Below are 14,685 nucleotides of genomic sequence, written 5' to 3' on the forward strand. Positions count from 1 at the left end.
ACCCTTCCCCAAGGGAGTGCTACTCCAACGGAGCTGGCAAAGTGGGGGAAGACTGAGATTAAAAGCCTAAAAAGGCTCTAACTGAGCAAAAGATCAGCAAACTTATCTCTGTCCAGAACGAGCAAAGAGCAAAGCAAGCTGAATGGCCGATCAAACATGGCCATGAGGTCAGCTGGACCTTTGCTCCCCCGTTGTCCCCTGTATGCCCCCAACAACTGAGAAGCCATGGGTTAGGGTGGAAAGACAGGTGCTTTCAATTCAGACAGCAATTAGCATAAATTTTAACTCTACAGCAAGCCAACTGTGTGAACTCAGGACATCAGAACTCATGGCCTCAGTTTCCATATCTGTTGAATGAAGAAAAGAGAATCAGTATTCTGAGAGCTATTGAGAGGATTACATTTAAAAGGATAATATAAGTAAAACATACAGTGTTGTGTTGAGTGAACAGAGGATGATCAGTAAGATGATGTTGAAGGTTAATGAAATTGCTGTTGAGGTGGTATTTAAATAGAACATCTGTAGCTGTCCAAATAAGGTGAAGCCAAAAACGTACACATACTGTGCTTCAGGCTGCGTTCACACTGTGTTGCCCTTCAACCTTAAGCAACACTACATGGACAGAAAAACACTCTTAATTTTACTAGTATCATTTCGATAAATTTTCAGTCAAGAAATATTGCAGTACCTGAAAAAAATCATAGGAAAGCTTAATGCAAAATTTTAAGATAGAATTTAAGTGTACTTGTATTAATTTCAGTATAGCGTGCATGTGTGTAATTAAGTTCAAATGAGATCTCTGCATTCCCTTGTTTCATCAGCAAAATTTCATCAGTATAACGGAGAATGCCACTTCATCCCTGGGCAGGTGCCTCATGACTCTCTAACACTTGGGGGGTTTTAAACGAGGCCTTTGCATTTATTCCTCAGGAAAACTCTCTGCTATTTCAGTTATCTAAGTTAAAGAAAAGAACAGACCCTGATTTCTTTTCTACATTAATAAAATCATTAATAATTATTATCTAGTAATAGATCTTCCCAAAGGACTATCTTTACTGAATATTAATATATTTACTGTAAGGAAAATAAAAGAGCTAAGAATATAATGTAGGAAAATAGCTATAAGAAGGGGTTTGTGAAGGCCAGAGACAACACTGGAGCAGAGATCAACTCTGAATGTTGGTCCTGTCAAGATTTTTAACATATGAAAGTGCCATGAATTCCTTTCTAATGAACCTTACGTTGTTAAGACGTCACAATATTAAGCAACGTTATTTTTTCTGAAGCCCCTAAAATGTCTTCACTAAAAGAGAGTGTTACCATGTAAGAAACCCCATTACTAAGGCAAAGGCTATATGGCCTCTTGGCAATCAGTTCCAAATAATGGTAACAATTTACAACTGCTTTCAAGTCAATTTTGATGCAAATTTTAGTGTTCTTGTGTGAAAAAAGAAAATCAAAGTGTAGAACAGTATGTACAAAGTGCTGCATTTTGTGTATAAAGAGTGAAAAAATAAATACGTGTCTTTATGACATCAGGAATTCTGAGCATTCTGTGCAGGCCAAGCATGCACACAAACATACATACACCTAAAATGGTGGTCATGTGCAGCTGAGGGCAGATCTGAGTGAATAGAGAGTGAGACTCATAGCTGTAGACATTTAAAATTTTTCTTTGATTTTGGAACTATGCAAATATATTACCTATTTACAAAATGAAATTTTAAAAATATGCCTTCCTACGAGCTTCTTGTACAGATTTTCATTTTTTCTTACATTTCTCGAATGAGATTATATTTTTCTACAAACTGGGCACCATTGATTCAGTTTTGAGAAAGAATGATATATGAAATTAAATGACATTTTCCTAGGTGTTTTATAAATTACAGTATTATTTTTGTAAAATTAATTTTATATTTATAATTTCTGCATTTATTTTTGTATCTTTGAGCCGTCTACCAATCCATATCAAAAGCCATTTCTGACCTGTTCTTGGTTCAGTTTGATCACAAAGCTAATGAGATCGAAGAGGAATACTTCCCCTGGATTGTAAATTACTGACTTAAAAACTGCTCATTTTAATCACTTAATGAAGGCTAGGACTTAAAGCATACTGATATAAATATCATGCCCATAATTCCATATTAACTTTTCCAGCCTGTGTAGCAAGCATGTTTCGGTGAGTATGACCATTAAGAAATACATCAAATATGACTGACTAAAAGGAAACAACACAAGTTTTTCAGTGTTTTTGAAAAAGAATATTGTTATACCTGTGTTTTATTATAAATAACCAGGTTCTGTCATATTTTATCTTCTTGCCAGCAAATGAAGGACATTGTTTCATAAAGCTTCTAAAATGTACATGAATATTTAATTAAATCATATTTCCTTGAGAAAATAAAATTCATTCGCATTTATAGCAGACAGTTGTGAGGAGCAGATAACTGTCATAAGACCAGGGTAGCCAGTACCGGTTGCTTGTGGAACAAACTCCTCAATTTTTAAAACTTTTTTTTAAAAAATAAACATACAATCATAAGTGTTCATTTCCTTTAAAAATTCTAAAGATGAAGAAAATTACTGTCTATATATTTAAGTCCTTGTATAAATTACAAAACTCAAGTTTATGTTACAGAGTCCCTTCCCCATAGGAAGCATAAAGCACTTTTGTGGTACCTTTCACCAGTAAATATTCGTATCACATTGAATTTGACAAATGAAAGAAAAGTCGATATTGCATCTTTAAGCCCCAAGAGAACATTCTTCTAAGCTGTCTCTCATGATGAATGAGCTTCAAAAGTCATTTGATTGCCACGATTTAACTCAATCTCAATCTCAAAGATATATAAAAGTAATATACCTATTGACTTCAGTAGAAATCTGAAATATCAGTGAACCGCAGACTCTTCTTGTTTGAGGTCAACAAACACCCTTTGGAAGACAACCAAGAGTAGTTTAAGACCAGGACAACAAAATAAAATTATAACAATAATAATTATAATAATAAAAATAACAATAATAAAATAAAAATAACAACAACCAACAATGAGGTAAACTCCCCTTTAAAAAGGCAATATGTGTTGCCTGGACTGTCAGGAGAGAGTTCGATTGTACCTGACACCCAAATGTTTTTCCAACCACAGTTCAGCCAGTTGCACGGTTGAGGCAAAAGTACTTGCCTTGGATCCTAAGCACATCTTATACTGCTTAGGGTCCAAGTTAGGGTCACAATGAACTGGATGGAAAATATGCACCACTCCTACTTCTTGACTTCTGAAGGGCCTTAAGCCAGACTGAATAACTTTATTGTAGAGATCTACATCTTCCAGTCCCCAGCCTTGTATTGAGGTATCAAATCCACCTGCACCCAGAAGATCACTTTTATAAATACAGGTAATTCCATATCCATAGTCTCTCCAAAATCCAGTCTTCTTTGAGAAGACAAAGTCATTATCAGTGGGAGGACTTCCCCCATTGGTTACCTTTGGGTCATACTGGCTAAAGATGATGGGATAGTACACCTGTTGTCCCTGAATTGTATTGTCTCTACATCGTTGGAGAAAGTCTCCTCTGAAGATCAAGTCAACATCACAAAATAGCAGCAAAGTATCATTGTCAAACTGGGAAGATCCCATTTCAAGACCAAGACCTCTGGAAAACTCTCCCTTCATAGGGATCAGGGTCATTTCTGCTTTAGGGTACTTGTTTTGATATTCTTGTATCAGCTCAATATGCTTGCTGGAATCTTGGCCAGAATCCCTACTGAAAAGGATGATGACCAGCTTTACATTCTGCTTTGGGATAAGACAAGTGTTTTCAAAGTTCTCCATGAATCTCAAGAAAATGTCATACCTTCCAATGAGAGGGACAAGAACATGTATTTTCTTTTCATTGGGCCCTCCCATTTCTTTGGCACCTTGAAAAGAAGATAATATCTTTAAAGAATTAGATATAAAGGAGAATGACTGAGTGTCACTGTTAATACTCTCTACAAGACTGTCGACATCTAGCTCTTCAGTTTCTCTGAAGAAAGGCTTGCTGAACAACTGCTGAAGATAGGCGTGACGTCTTACTGGCACAGTCAGTTTCCTCCCCTTGTGTCTTTTGTATAAGAGGAGTAAATCCAAGATGTACTCCACCCCATGCAGGGGATCAACCCTGCGGTAGCCATACTGAATTTCCTTGAAGTCAATGAGCCGTCCTCTACTCTTGGCATTCTCATTGATCATCTCCATCACCTGTAGGACGGTGTCATCCAGCGCTGTTCTCAGGATGCTGCTGATGCTCTGTCGGGGAGGCTGGTTCTCAGATGCTGAGTAGAGGAGCTTCCCTGTCAGGAACTCCCATTCTATCACTTCATCTCTCTCCCGAGGCTGGAAGTGATTGAAAGAAGGCATCACTCCCAGCTGCTGGTCCTCTTTGCTCACTTCGCTGTTACTGAGCTTGCTCATCAGAGCGCTCTCCCGGTGGAGCTGGATGGTGCGGTAGCGAAGTTCAGAAATTTTGCGGCTAAGCAGGTAATTATGAAGCCTGTATTGGTAGGCAGGCCTTTTGTTTGGATGAAGTGTTATGGCTGCATGGATTTTGCTGTTGTGAAGGTCTTGGATATAACCCTTCCGATTGTGTTCATAATTTTCATGGAACAGCTGCTGCATCTGAAAAGGAGAAGGAAATCAAGATGTTAGAATAAGTTTAAAATATCAAAGAAAACAAGAATCGACTACATCCATAACCCCATAATGAATCATTGTGAGGGTGAGACAGGTGGGTAGAGCATGGATTTTCCAAAACAGGGGCTCACTCTGAGGAGTAAACCAATGCCCTGTTTCTTGGAATGGTAATATCAGCCCTAGAGGAGACCTACATTTTACTTAGCATCCTGATATACCATCTTTACAGAGTAAGTTCTTGGTAAGGTAATGTGGAACAGAAACTATATTGATCTACACTGCCTATTTAAAGGATCATACTCAAAATGCCTGACAGCCTTATAAGCCAGAAAATCTCTCTGCTAATCTAGAAAAAGCTCAGGCAGGAACAAAAATGAGATCACACTTCAAACTGCCAGCTGTCTCCTCTGCCAGTCAATAAAGAAACCTCCATCACACCCATTCAAGATAAGTACCAATGGAGGAGGAGAGGCGGTGAAGGAAAAGGAGGGGGAGGAGAGCCAGCAGCGGCAGCAGCATGAGATATCTGCAAATACATTCTTTAAAAGGAGGAAAGGAATATTGCAAACTTAAGAATACATATCCAAAACCATAGACAAAATAAAAAAATTAAGGACAATACACTCCTCCCTCCCCTCTCAAAAAGAACTCAAGGAATAGATAAATGAGCTAAGTAAGATAAATAAAATCAGTGATACTCACATTATAAGAAGCATAAAAAGAGATTTGTGAAAAACATAGAAAGAAGGGATTTGAGAAAATGTAGCAAAATAACAGAAGTTTAAAATATAGGTTAAAAGTATGGGCATATATGTCTATATGCATACACACATATAAATGTATATATTTGATATATATTTAAACGTTTGTATCAAAGTTTGGATCTATATACATACAATAAATAAAGTTTTGTTAAAATTTGGGTATATAATACATCTGGATATATAGTAAAGGAATACAAATATATACATAAGATATGTCTGAGGGACATATTTCCCTTAAAATAAAGGAAGGTGTATATCTATGTGTAATTAGGCCAAGCGAAAAAAAAAAGCAAAATAAACAAACAAAACCCAATTTGGCTGTAAAGTCAGAAAAGAATGAATCTTGCCACAACATTCTCTATAGCAACATTCGATGATGAAAACAATAGAGCACAGCCCAGGAAGACCCCAAGGAAGCAAATTAATGATTCATATTATACTCAGCCAACCTAGAGCTCAAGTTTTATTGTGAAAAATAAACAGCTCCTAACATGTACAAATGTGTGGCATATCTGTGGTGATAAATTCTCTGACACTCCTCCAATCTAGAGGTGGGGGCTATGTCCCTTTCTTTTGTTACGACTTTAATAAACTACAGTAGGGGCTTCCCTGGTGGCGCAGTGGTTGAGAGTCCGCCTGCCGATACAGGGGACACGGGTTTGTGCCCCGGTCCGGGAAGATCCCATGTGCCGCGGAGCAGCTGGGCCCGTGAGCCATGGCCGCTGAGCCTGCGCGTCCGGAGCCTGTGCTCCGCAACGGGAGAGGCCACAACAGTGAGAGGCCCGCGTACCGCAAAATAAAAAAAAAACAACAAAAAACAAAAAACTACAGTAGAAGTGACACTCTGCCACTTTTCAGACTGGCAGCTGCCACTTGTCTTGTTGAACTCTCACTCTACAGAAGCCACTAAGTAAAAAGTCTGAGTTCGTTAGTTAGATTCCTTGTTGCTGGCCAGAACCTCCAGTAAAATGTGGTAGAGCAGATACGTTCTTGTTTCAGTCTCAACATCAGGAAAGAAGATGTCAACATGGCTCCTTAACACATTAAGGAAGTTCATTTCTATTTCTAGTTTGCTAAGATTTTTACCATGAGTGAATTTTAAAGCTGATCAAATATTTTTTTCTGCATCCATTGAGAAGATTATGGGATGCTTTTTTTTTCTGTTACCATGGTGAATTGCACTGATTCATTTTCTAATATTAAACAACCTTTGTATTCCTTGAATAAACCCAACATGATCTTGATATTCATCTTCTTTATATATCGCTGGAATATATTTGCAAATATTTTGTTTAGGATTTACTGTGAGAATCCAATTCTCCCCAATTTGATACCCCCAAATTGATATATAGATTCAAGGCAATTCCAATACAAACCCCACCATTTTAAAAAAGAATATGTTGCTGCTGATATTAACAAGTTGATTCTAAAATTTATGTAGAAATGAAGTCAAGGATATTCGAGATAATCTTAAAAAAAGATACACTACAGATCAAAAGTTACAGAAATTTAGAAGTATGATATTGGTACAAGGATAAACAAATAGCAGAAAGGACCAAAATAGTCCATAAGGAAACCTACACATGACATATGATTTGTGACTTATGACAAATATGATAGTGGAGAGTGGAGGAAAGGCGGTCTTTTCAGTAATATATATTCATATGGAAAAATGTAAAAGCTGACCCCTACATCCCACAATAAAAAAATCCATCCCAGATGCACTGGTGATATAAAAATGAAAGGTTAAATTTTTTTCCTAAAAGTTAACACTAGAAAATATCTGCTTGTGTTTTGGTTAGGTGAATTTTCTTAAATAGGACACAAGGTACTTATCATAAAAATAGATTGGTAAACTGGACTACATTAAAATTAAGAACTCTATTTCTCATAAACGCCATTGAGAGATTATAAAAGGTCAACTACAGAGTGGGAGAATATAGTTTTAATAGATCTTACCAAAAAGGACTAGTACCCAGAATATATAATGAACTTGTAAAAATTAATAGGGAAGGACAAACCCAGTTTAAAAATGGAAAAAGAATCTTGAATGGGCACTTCACAAAAGAGAATATGTAAAAGCCTGATAAACATACACAAAAACCTTCTCTAGTTCATTCATCATCAGGGTAATGCAATTTAAAGTCACAATGTGATTTTAATCTACGAAAATGGTTAATGACTGATAATGCATTGTGAAAGTAGCAGATCTGGAACTCTCATATACAGCTGGTGAGAATGTAACTTGGTTCAACCACTGTGGAAACTTGTATTGACTAAAATGACCATATACGTTCCCTGTGACTCAGTAATTCTACTCTTAGCTGCATGCCCAATACACATACATACATACATATATCTAAAAATACATACATGTATATATATATACATTTTCACAGCAACATTATTCATAATACCCCCCAAACTGAAAGCAACCCTAATGTACACCGAGAGTAGAATAGATAAATAAACATAATGGAAAACAATACGTCAATTAAAATAAATGAAATACTACTACTCACAACAACATGAACAAATCTCACAAATCACAAACAAGTGAAAGAAACCATACACAAAAGAATACATTTTGTATAATTCTATTCATATGAAATTCAGGTAAAGCTAACGTATGCTGTTAGCTGTAAGAACAGTGAGCAAAAATCAAGAAAGTGGGCAGGGAGCTCTGGAGGGCTGGTAATATTCTATTTGTTGACCTAGGTTGTGGTTACACATATACATTTAATTTGTGAACATTCACTGAACTGTTACTTAAGATATGTTTGTTATACTACAATTAATAAATGACCTTTTAAAATATGCATATACATGCATGTGGAGTTAGGCAGGTTTTTCTGATATGTATGTATATAAATGTGTGTAGATATGTGAGGAGAGAGAGAGAATATGAGTATCAGAGAAGTTTTCATGGAGAAGATGACCCAAAAGGTGTAAGACCAATACCATGGCAGATTCTTTATCTCCAGTATTTCACCCGGCTCTTATTGTATACTCAGAGAGATTTTTCAAATCAACATCATCTGACCTTGAAGAATATAACCCTAGATATTTTGAGACGGATTTTGGACTTGATTCAAAACACAGTAGTTCAGTTACATCCAGTATTTTTTTTTCCTAAATACACAAGCCAATTTTTATTTGAAACTTTGATGTTAAATTAAATCCATATAAGTGGGTTGTTATATCTCCAGTTTTGTATTATTTTTTTAAAAATTTTATTGGCGTATGGTTACTTTACAATGTTGTGTTAGCCTCCACTGCACAACAAAATGAATCAGCCATGTATTATTTTTTTTTTACCTGAATTTGCTTCAATATTTTACTTTATGTAATTTTTCCATGGATTTTTTTTGGTATGCAACAAGATTAAAAAAAATCTAATGGCATATAGAATACTAATTATACCACCTCTAAAAAGTACTGGCTCTCTGAAACTATTCTTTCTTGAGGCCTGCTTTGTTTTACTAAGAAAAGGGAACATGCTAAATTAAATAGGAAACATTGCTCAGAGGCAGACTGTTAAATTGTAGATTTACCAGCTCCTTTAGTGATACTGAAGTGATTAATATTGCACAACTTGATAAAGGTGACATTTGTTATAGAAGAAAAAATATATCAGTATTAAAATGTTTAACTAACTTGCACCACTCACATCATTACAACCCAAGTTGCCTATACAGTGCTTATTTTTCTAGTGTATTCCTTTGCAGAAATATTACAAGCAGACAAAGTCAGGGAGGGGGGCAATCCTTAAAAATAGCACATTCACACATATTCTAGGTAGTGAGGTAATGATTAGAACATCGTGAATTTATGTCTTATTTTCCATTAAGAAGCATAGAGGATATCCGTATTTTCTCTCTGTATGTAGGGAGGACCAAACTATGCAGAATGGACAGAAGAATGAAATTAGCCAGATCTGAACTTGAGTAGTGGCTCCACCATTTCTTTTTTGAATTTTGAATTTTATTTAGTTTTTTAAACAGCAGGTTCTTATTAGTTATCTATTTTATACATATTAGTGTATATATGTCAATCCCAATCTCCCAATTCATCAGACCACCATAACTCCGCGCCACCTTGGTGTCCATACGTTTGTTCTGTACATCTGTGTCTCAATTTCTACCCTGCAAACTGGTTCATCTGTACCAGTTTTCTAGGTTCCACATATATGCGTTAATATACGAAATTTGTTTTTCTCTTTCTGACTTACTTCCTTCTGTATGACAGTCTCTAGATCCATCCACATCTCTGCAAATGACCGAACTTCATTCCTTTTTACGCCTGAGTAATATTCCATTGTATATATGTACCATATCGTCTTCATCCATTCATCTGTCGATGAGCATTTAGGTTGCTTCCATGACCTGGCTATTGTAAATAGTGCAGCAATGAACATTGGGGTGCATATGTCATTTTGAATTATGGTTTTCTCTGGGTATATGCCCAGGAGTGCGACTGCTGGGTCATATGGTAGTTCTATTTTTAGATTTTTGAGGAACCTCCATACTGTTCTCCATAGTGGCTGTATCAATTTACATTCCCACCAACAGTGCAAGAAGGTTTCCTTTTCTCCACACCCTCTCCAGCATTTGTTGTTTGTAGATCTTCTGATGATGCCCATTCTAACTGGTGCGAGGTGATAACTCATAGTTTTGATTTGCATTTCTCTAATGATTAGTGAGGTTAAGCATCCTTTCATGTGTTTGTTGGCAGTCTGTATATCTTCTTTGGAAAAATGTCTATTTAGGTCTCCTGCCTATTTTTGGTTGGGTTTGTTTTTTTAATATTGAGCTGCATGGACTGTTTATATATTTTGGAGATTAATCCTTTGTCCATTGATTCGTTTGCAAATATTTTCTCCCATTCTGAGGGTTGTCTTTTCGTCTTGTTTGTAGCTTCCTTTGCTTTGCAAAAGCTTTTAAGTTTCATTAGGTCCCATGTGTTTATTTTTGTTTTTATTTCCATTACTCTAGGAGGTGGGTCAAAAAGGATCTTGCTGTGATTTATGTGATTTATTCTTACGTTTTATAGTGTCCGGGTTTACATTTAGGTCTCTAGTCCATTTTGAGTTTATTTTTGTGTATGGTGTTAGGGAGTGTTCTAATTTCATTCTTTTACATGTAGCTGTCCAGTTTTCCCAGCACCACTTATTGAAGAGGCTGTCTTTTCTCCATTGTATATCTTTGCCTCCTTTGTCATAGATCAGTTGACCATAGCTGCATGGGTTTAATCTCTGGGCTTACTATCCTGCTCCATTGGTCTACATTTCTGTTTTTGTGCCAGTACCATATTGCCTTGACTACTGTACCTTTGTAGTATAGTCTGAAGTCAGGGAGCCTGATTCCTCCTGCTCCGTGTTTTCCCCTCAAGACTGCTTTGGCTATTCTGGGTCTTCTGTGTCTCCATACAAATTTTAAGTTTTTTTGTTTTAGTTCTGTAAATATGCCACTGGTAATTTGATAGGGATTGTGTTGCATCTGTAGATTGTTTTGGGTAGTGTGGTCATTTTCACAGTATTGATTCTTCCAATCCAAGAATATGGTGTATCTCTCCATCTGTTTGTGTCATCTTTGATTTCTTTCATCAGTGTCTTATAGTTTTCTGAGTACAGGTCTTTTACCTCCTTAGGTAGGTTTATTCCTAGGTATTTTATTCTTTTTGTTGCAATGGTGAATGGGATTGTTTCTTTATTTCTCTTTCTGATCTTCCCTTGTTAGTGTATAGGAATGCAAGAGATTTTTGTGAATTAATTTTGTATCCTGCCACTTTACCAAATTCATTGACTAGCTCTAGTAGTTTTCTGGTGGCATCTTTAGGATTCTCTATGTATAGTATCACGTCATCTGCAAACAGTGACAGTTTTAATTCTTCTTTTCCAATTTGTATTCCTTTTATTTCTTTTTATTCTCTGATTGCTGGGGCTAGGACTTCCAAAACTATGTTGAATAATAGTGGCAAGAGTGGCCATCCTTGTCTTGTTCCTGATCTTAGAGGAAATGCTTTCAGTTTTTCACCATTGAGAATGATGTTTGCTGTGTGTTTGTTGTATATGGCCTTTATTACGTTAAGGTAAGTTCCCTCTATGCCCACTTTCTGGAGAGTTTTTATCACAAATGGGTGTTGAATTTTCTCAAAAGCTTGTTCTGCATCTATTGAGATGATCATATGGTTTTTCTTCTTCAATTTATTAATATGGTGTATCACATTGACTGATTTGTGTATATTGAAGAATCCTTGCATCCCTGGGATAAACCCCACTTGATCATGGGGTATGATCCTTTTAATGTGTTGTTGGATTCTGTTTGCTAGTATTTTGTTGAGGATTTTTGCATCTATGTTCATCAGTGATATTGGCCTGTAATTTTCTTTTATTGTAGTATCTCTGTCTGGTTTTGGTATCAGGGTGATGGTGGCCTCATAGAATGAGTTTGGGAGTGTTCCTTCCTCTGCAATTTTTTGGAAGAGTTTGAGAAGGACGGGTGTTAGCTCTTCTCTAAATGTTTGATAGAATTCACCTATGAAGCCATCTGGTCCTGGATTTTTGTTTGTTGGAAGATTTTTAATCACAGTTTCAATTTCATAACTTGTGATTGGTCTGTTCATATTTTCTATTTCTTACTGGTTCAGTCTTGGAAGGTTATACCTTTCTAAGAATTTGTCCATTTCTTCCAGGTTGTCCATTTTATTGGCATAGAGTTGCCTGTAGTAGTCTCTTAGGATGCTTTATGTTTCTGCGGTGTCTGTTGTAACTTCTCCTTTTTCATCTCTAATTTTATTGATTTGAGTCCTCTCCCTCTTTTTCTTGATGAGTCTGGCTAAAGGTTTATCAATTTTGTTTATCTTCTCAAAGAACCAGCTTTTAGTTTTATTGATCTTTGCTATTGTTTTCTTTGTTTCTATTTCATTTATTTCTGCTCTGATCTTTATGATTTCTTTCCTTCTACTAACTGTGGGTTTTATTTGTTCTTCTTTCTCTAGTTCCTTTAGCTGTAAGGGTAGATTGTTTACTTGAGATGTTTGTTGTTTCTTGAGGTAGGCATGTATTGCTATAAACTTCCCTCTTAGAACTGCTTTTGCTTCATCCCATAGGTTTTGGATTGTCGTGTTTTTGTTGTAAATTGTCTCTAGGTATTTTTTGATATCCTCTTTGATTTCTTCAGTGATCTCTTGGTTATTTAGTAATGTATTATTTAGTCTCCATGTTTTTGTGTTTTTTACGTTTTTTTCCCTGTAATTGGTTTCTAATCTCATAGCATCGTGGTCGGAAAAGATGCTTGATATGATTTCAATTTTCTTAAATTTACCGAGGCTTGATTTGTGACCCAAAATGTGATCCATCCTGGAGAATGTTCCGTGTGCACTTGAGAAGAAAGTGTAATCTGCTGTTTTTGGATTGAACGTCCTATAAATATCAATTAAATCTATCTGTTCTATTGTGTCATTTAAAGCCTGTGTTTCCTTATTCATCTTCTGTGTGGATGATCTGTCCATTGGTGTAAGTGAGTTATTAAAGTCCCCCACTATTATTGTGTTACTGTCGATTTCCTCTTTTACAGTTGTTAGCAATTGCCTTATGTATTGAGGTGCTCATATGTTGGGTGCATATATATTTATAACTGTTATATCTTCTTCTTGGTTTGATCCCTTAATCATTATGTAGTGTCCTTGGCTCCACCATTTCTAAGCCATTTCCTAGCCAATCTGTGTAAATCTCAGTCTCCTAATCTATAAAAGGGAAAATGCCAACCACCTCAATGTATATTAAAATGTTGCTCAATAGAACTATATATATATATGTATATATATATATATATATATACATATATATATACACATACAGTGCTTAACATCATGTCTGGTATATAGAAAACAGTCAAAAAAAGGGTTTGCCAGCCTCCTCCTGAGATTGCTCTTTTTAGCTAGGAATTTTCAGAGGATGAGAGCAGCACCCTCTAGGCTTGCTTCATCTTTGCTCACTTCTGGAAATGCTTGGGAACAGTTATAATTTGGCCACATACACTCACTGCTTCAATGTATCTAACATGCCATTAGGTACCTTCTCCTAACAAAAGTCCTCAATATTTTACTACCAGAAAGATAAATTATTGTGGGGGTTTCAGGAAACCAAGGTTCAAGAGTGTTAAGTGATTTAACCAAGGGTCGACTGACAGTAATGAGGTTATGACTAAAACTAGCATAAGCAGTCAGTTTTTCTACTTATCACACTAAATTTTTAATGTAGCAAAAGTGCTTTAAGAAAAACTATAAAATACACATTTTAAATTATATTAGCTTGTTTGAAATAATTCAGGGCTTCATTTCCTTTACAGAATTTTCAATTGATTTCATGGTACCTCCAGAGCCTTATACTGAAAGGAAAAATCATTTCACACTAACAAAATCACAATGGCAAGTGACATCAATATGTCCTGACTGACCCCAGTGTTTTAAGTGTACCACCCAAAATCTCACCCTCTGAGAAGGAAATTATCTGAGAAGTTATAGAAAAATTATTATAAAAATCAGAGACTGGAAGAATAAATGCCAAGATACAGCTGTATGTTATTATTAATCTACTACATTAAATTTCCATTTCTTTTAGATTTATTAATTATAACATAGCATATGGGAAAACTGGACAGCTACATGTAAAAGAATGAAATTAGAACACTCCCTAACACCATACACAAAAATAAACTCAAAATGGGTTAAAGACCTAAATGTAAGGCCAGGCACTATAAAACTCTTAGAGGAAAACATAGGCAGAACACTCTATGATATAAATCACAGCAAGACGCTTTTTGACCCATGTCCCAGAGAAATGGAAATAAAAACAAAAATAAATGGGACCTAGTGAAACTTAAAAGCTTTTGCACAGCAAAGGAAACCAAAAACAGCATGAAAAGAAAACCCTCAGAATGGAAGAAGATATTTGCAAATGAAGCAACTGACAAAGGATTAATTTCCAAAATACACAAGCAGCTCATGCAGCTCAATGTCAAAAAGACAAACAACCCAATCCAAAAATGGGCAGAAGACCTAAATAGTCATTTCTCCAAAGAAGATATACAGATTGCCAACAAACACGTGAAAGGATGCTCAACATCACTAATCAATAGAGAAATGCAAATCAAAACTACAATGAGGTATCACCTCACACCAGTCAGAATGGCCATCATTAAAAAATCTACAAACAATAAATGCTGGAGAGGGTGTGGAGAAAAGGG

At 35.9% G+C, this 14,685-nt stretch overlaps 1 protein-coding gene across 1 annotated transcript in view; it reads right to left on the minus strand.

Annotated features, from left to right (window-relative positions):
• Nucleotides 1–2,238: 2,238 nt before the first annotated feature.
• The window catches only part of CHSY3 (chondroitin sulfate synthase 3), a 278,620-nt gene continuing 266,173 nt past the window's right edge, over nt 2,239–14,685 (minus strand). The window contains exon 3 of the mRNA XM_027098554.1: nt 2,239–4,658. Within this exon, the coding sequence (XP_026954355.1) occupies nt 3,096–4,658 (1,563 nt within the window). The 3' untranslated portion in view covers nt 2,239–3,095. The remainder of the gene's footprint in view (nt 4,659–14,685) is intronic.

Source organism: Aethalodelphis obliquidens, unplaced genomic scaffold (assembly GCF_003676395.1).
Source record: "Aethalodelphis obliquidens isolate GAN/ISIS:26980383/991018 unplaced genomic scaffold, ASM367639v1 scaffold4, whole genome shotgun sequence".
Classification (NCBI taxonomy): domain Eukaryota; kingdom Metazoa; phylum Chordata; class Mammalia; order Artiodactyla; family Delphinidae; genus Aethalodelphis; species Aethalodelphis obliquidens.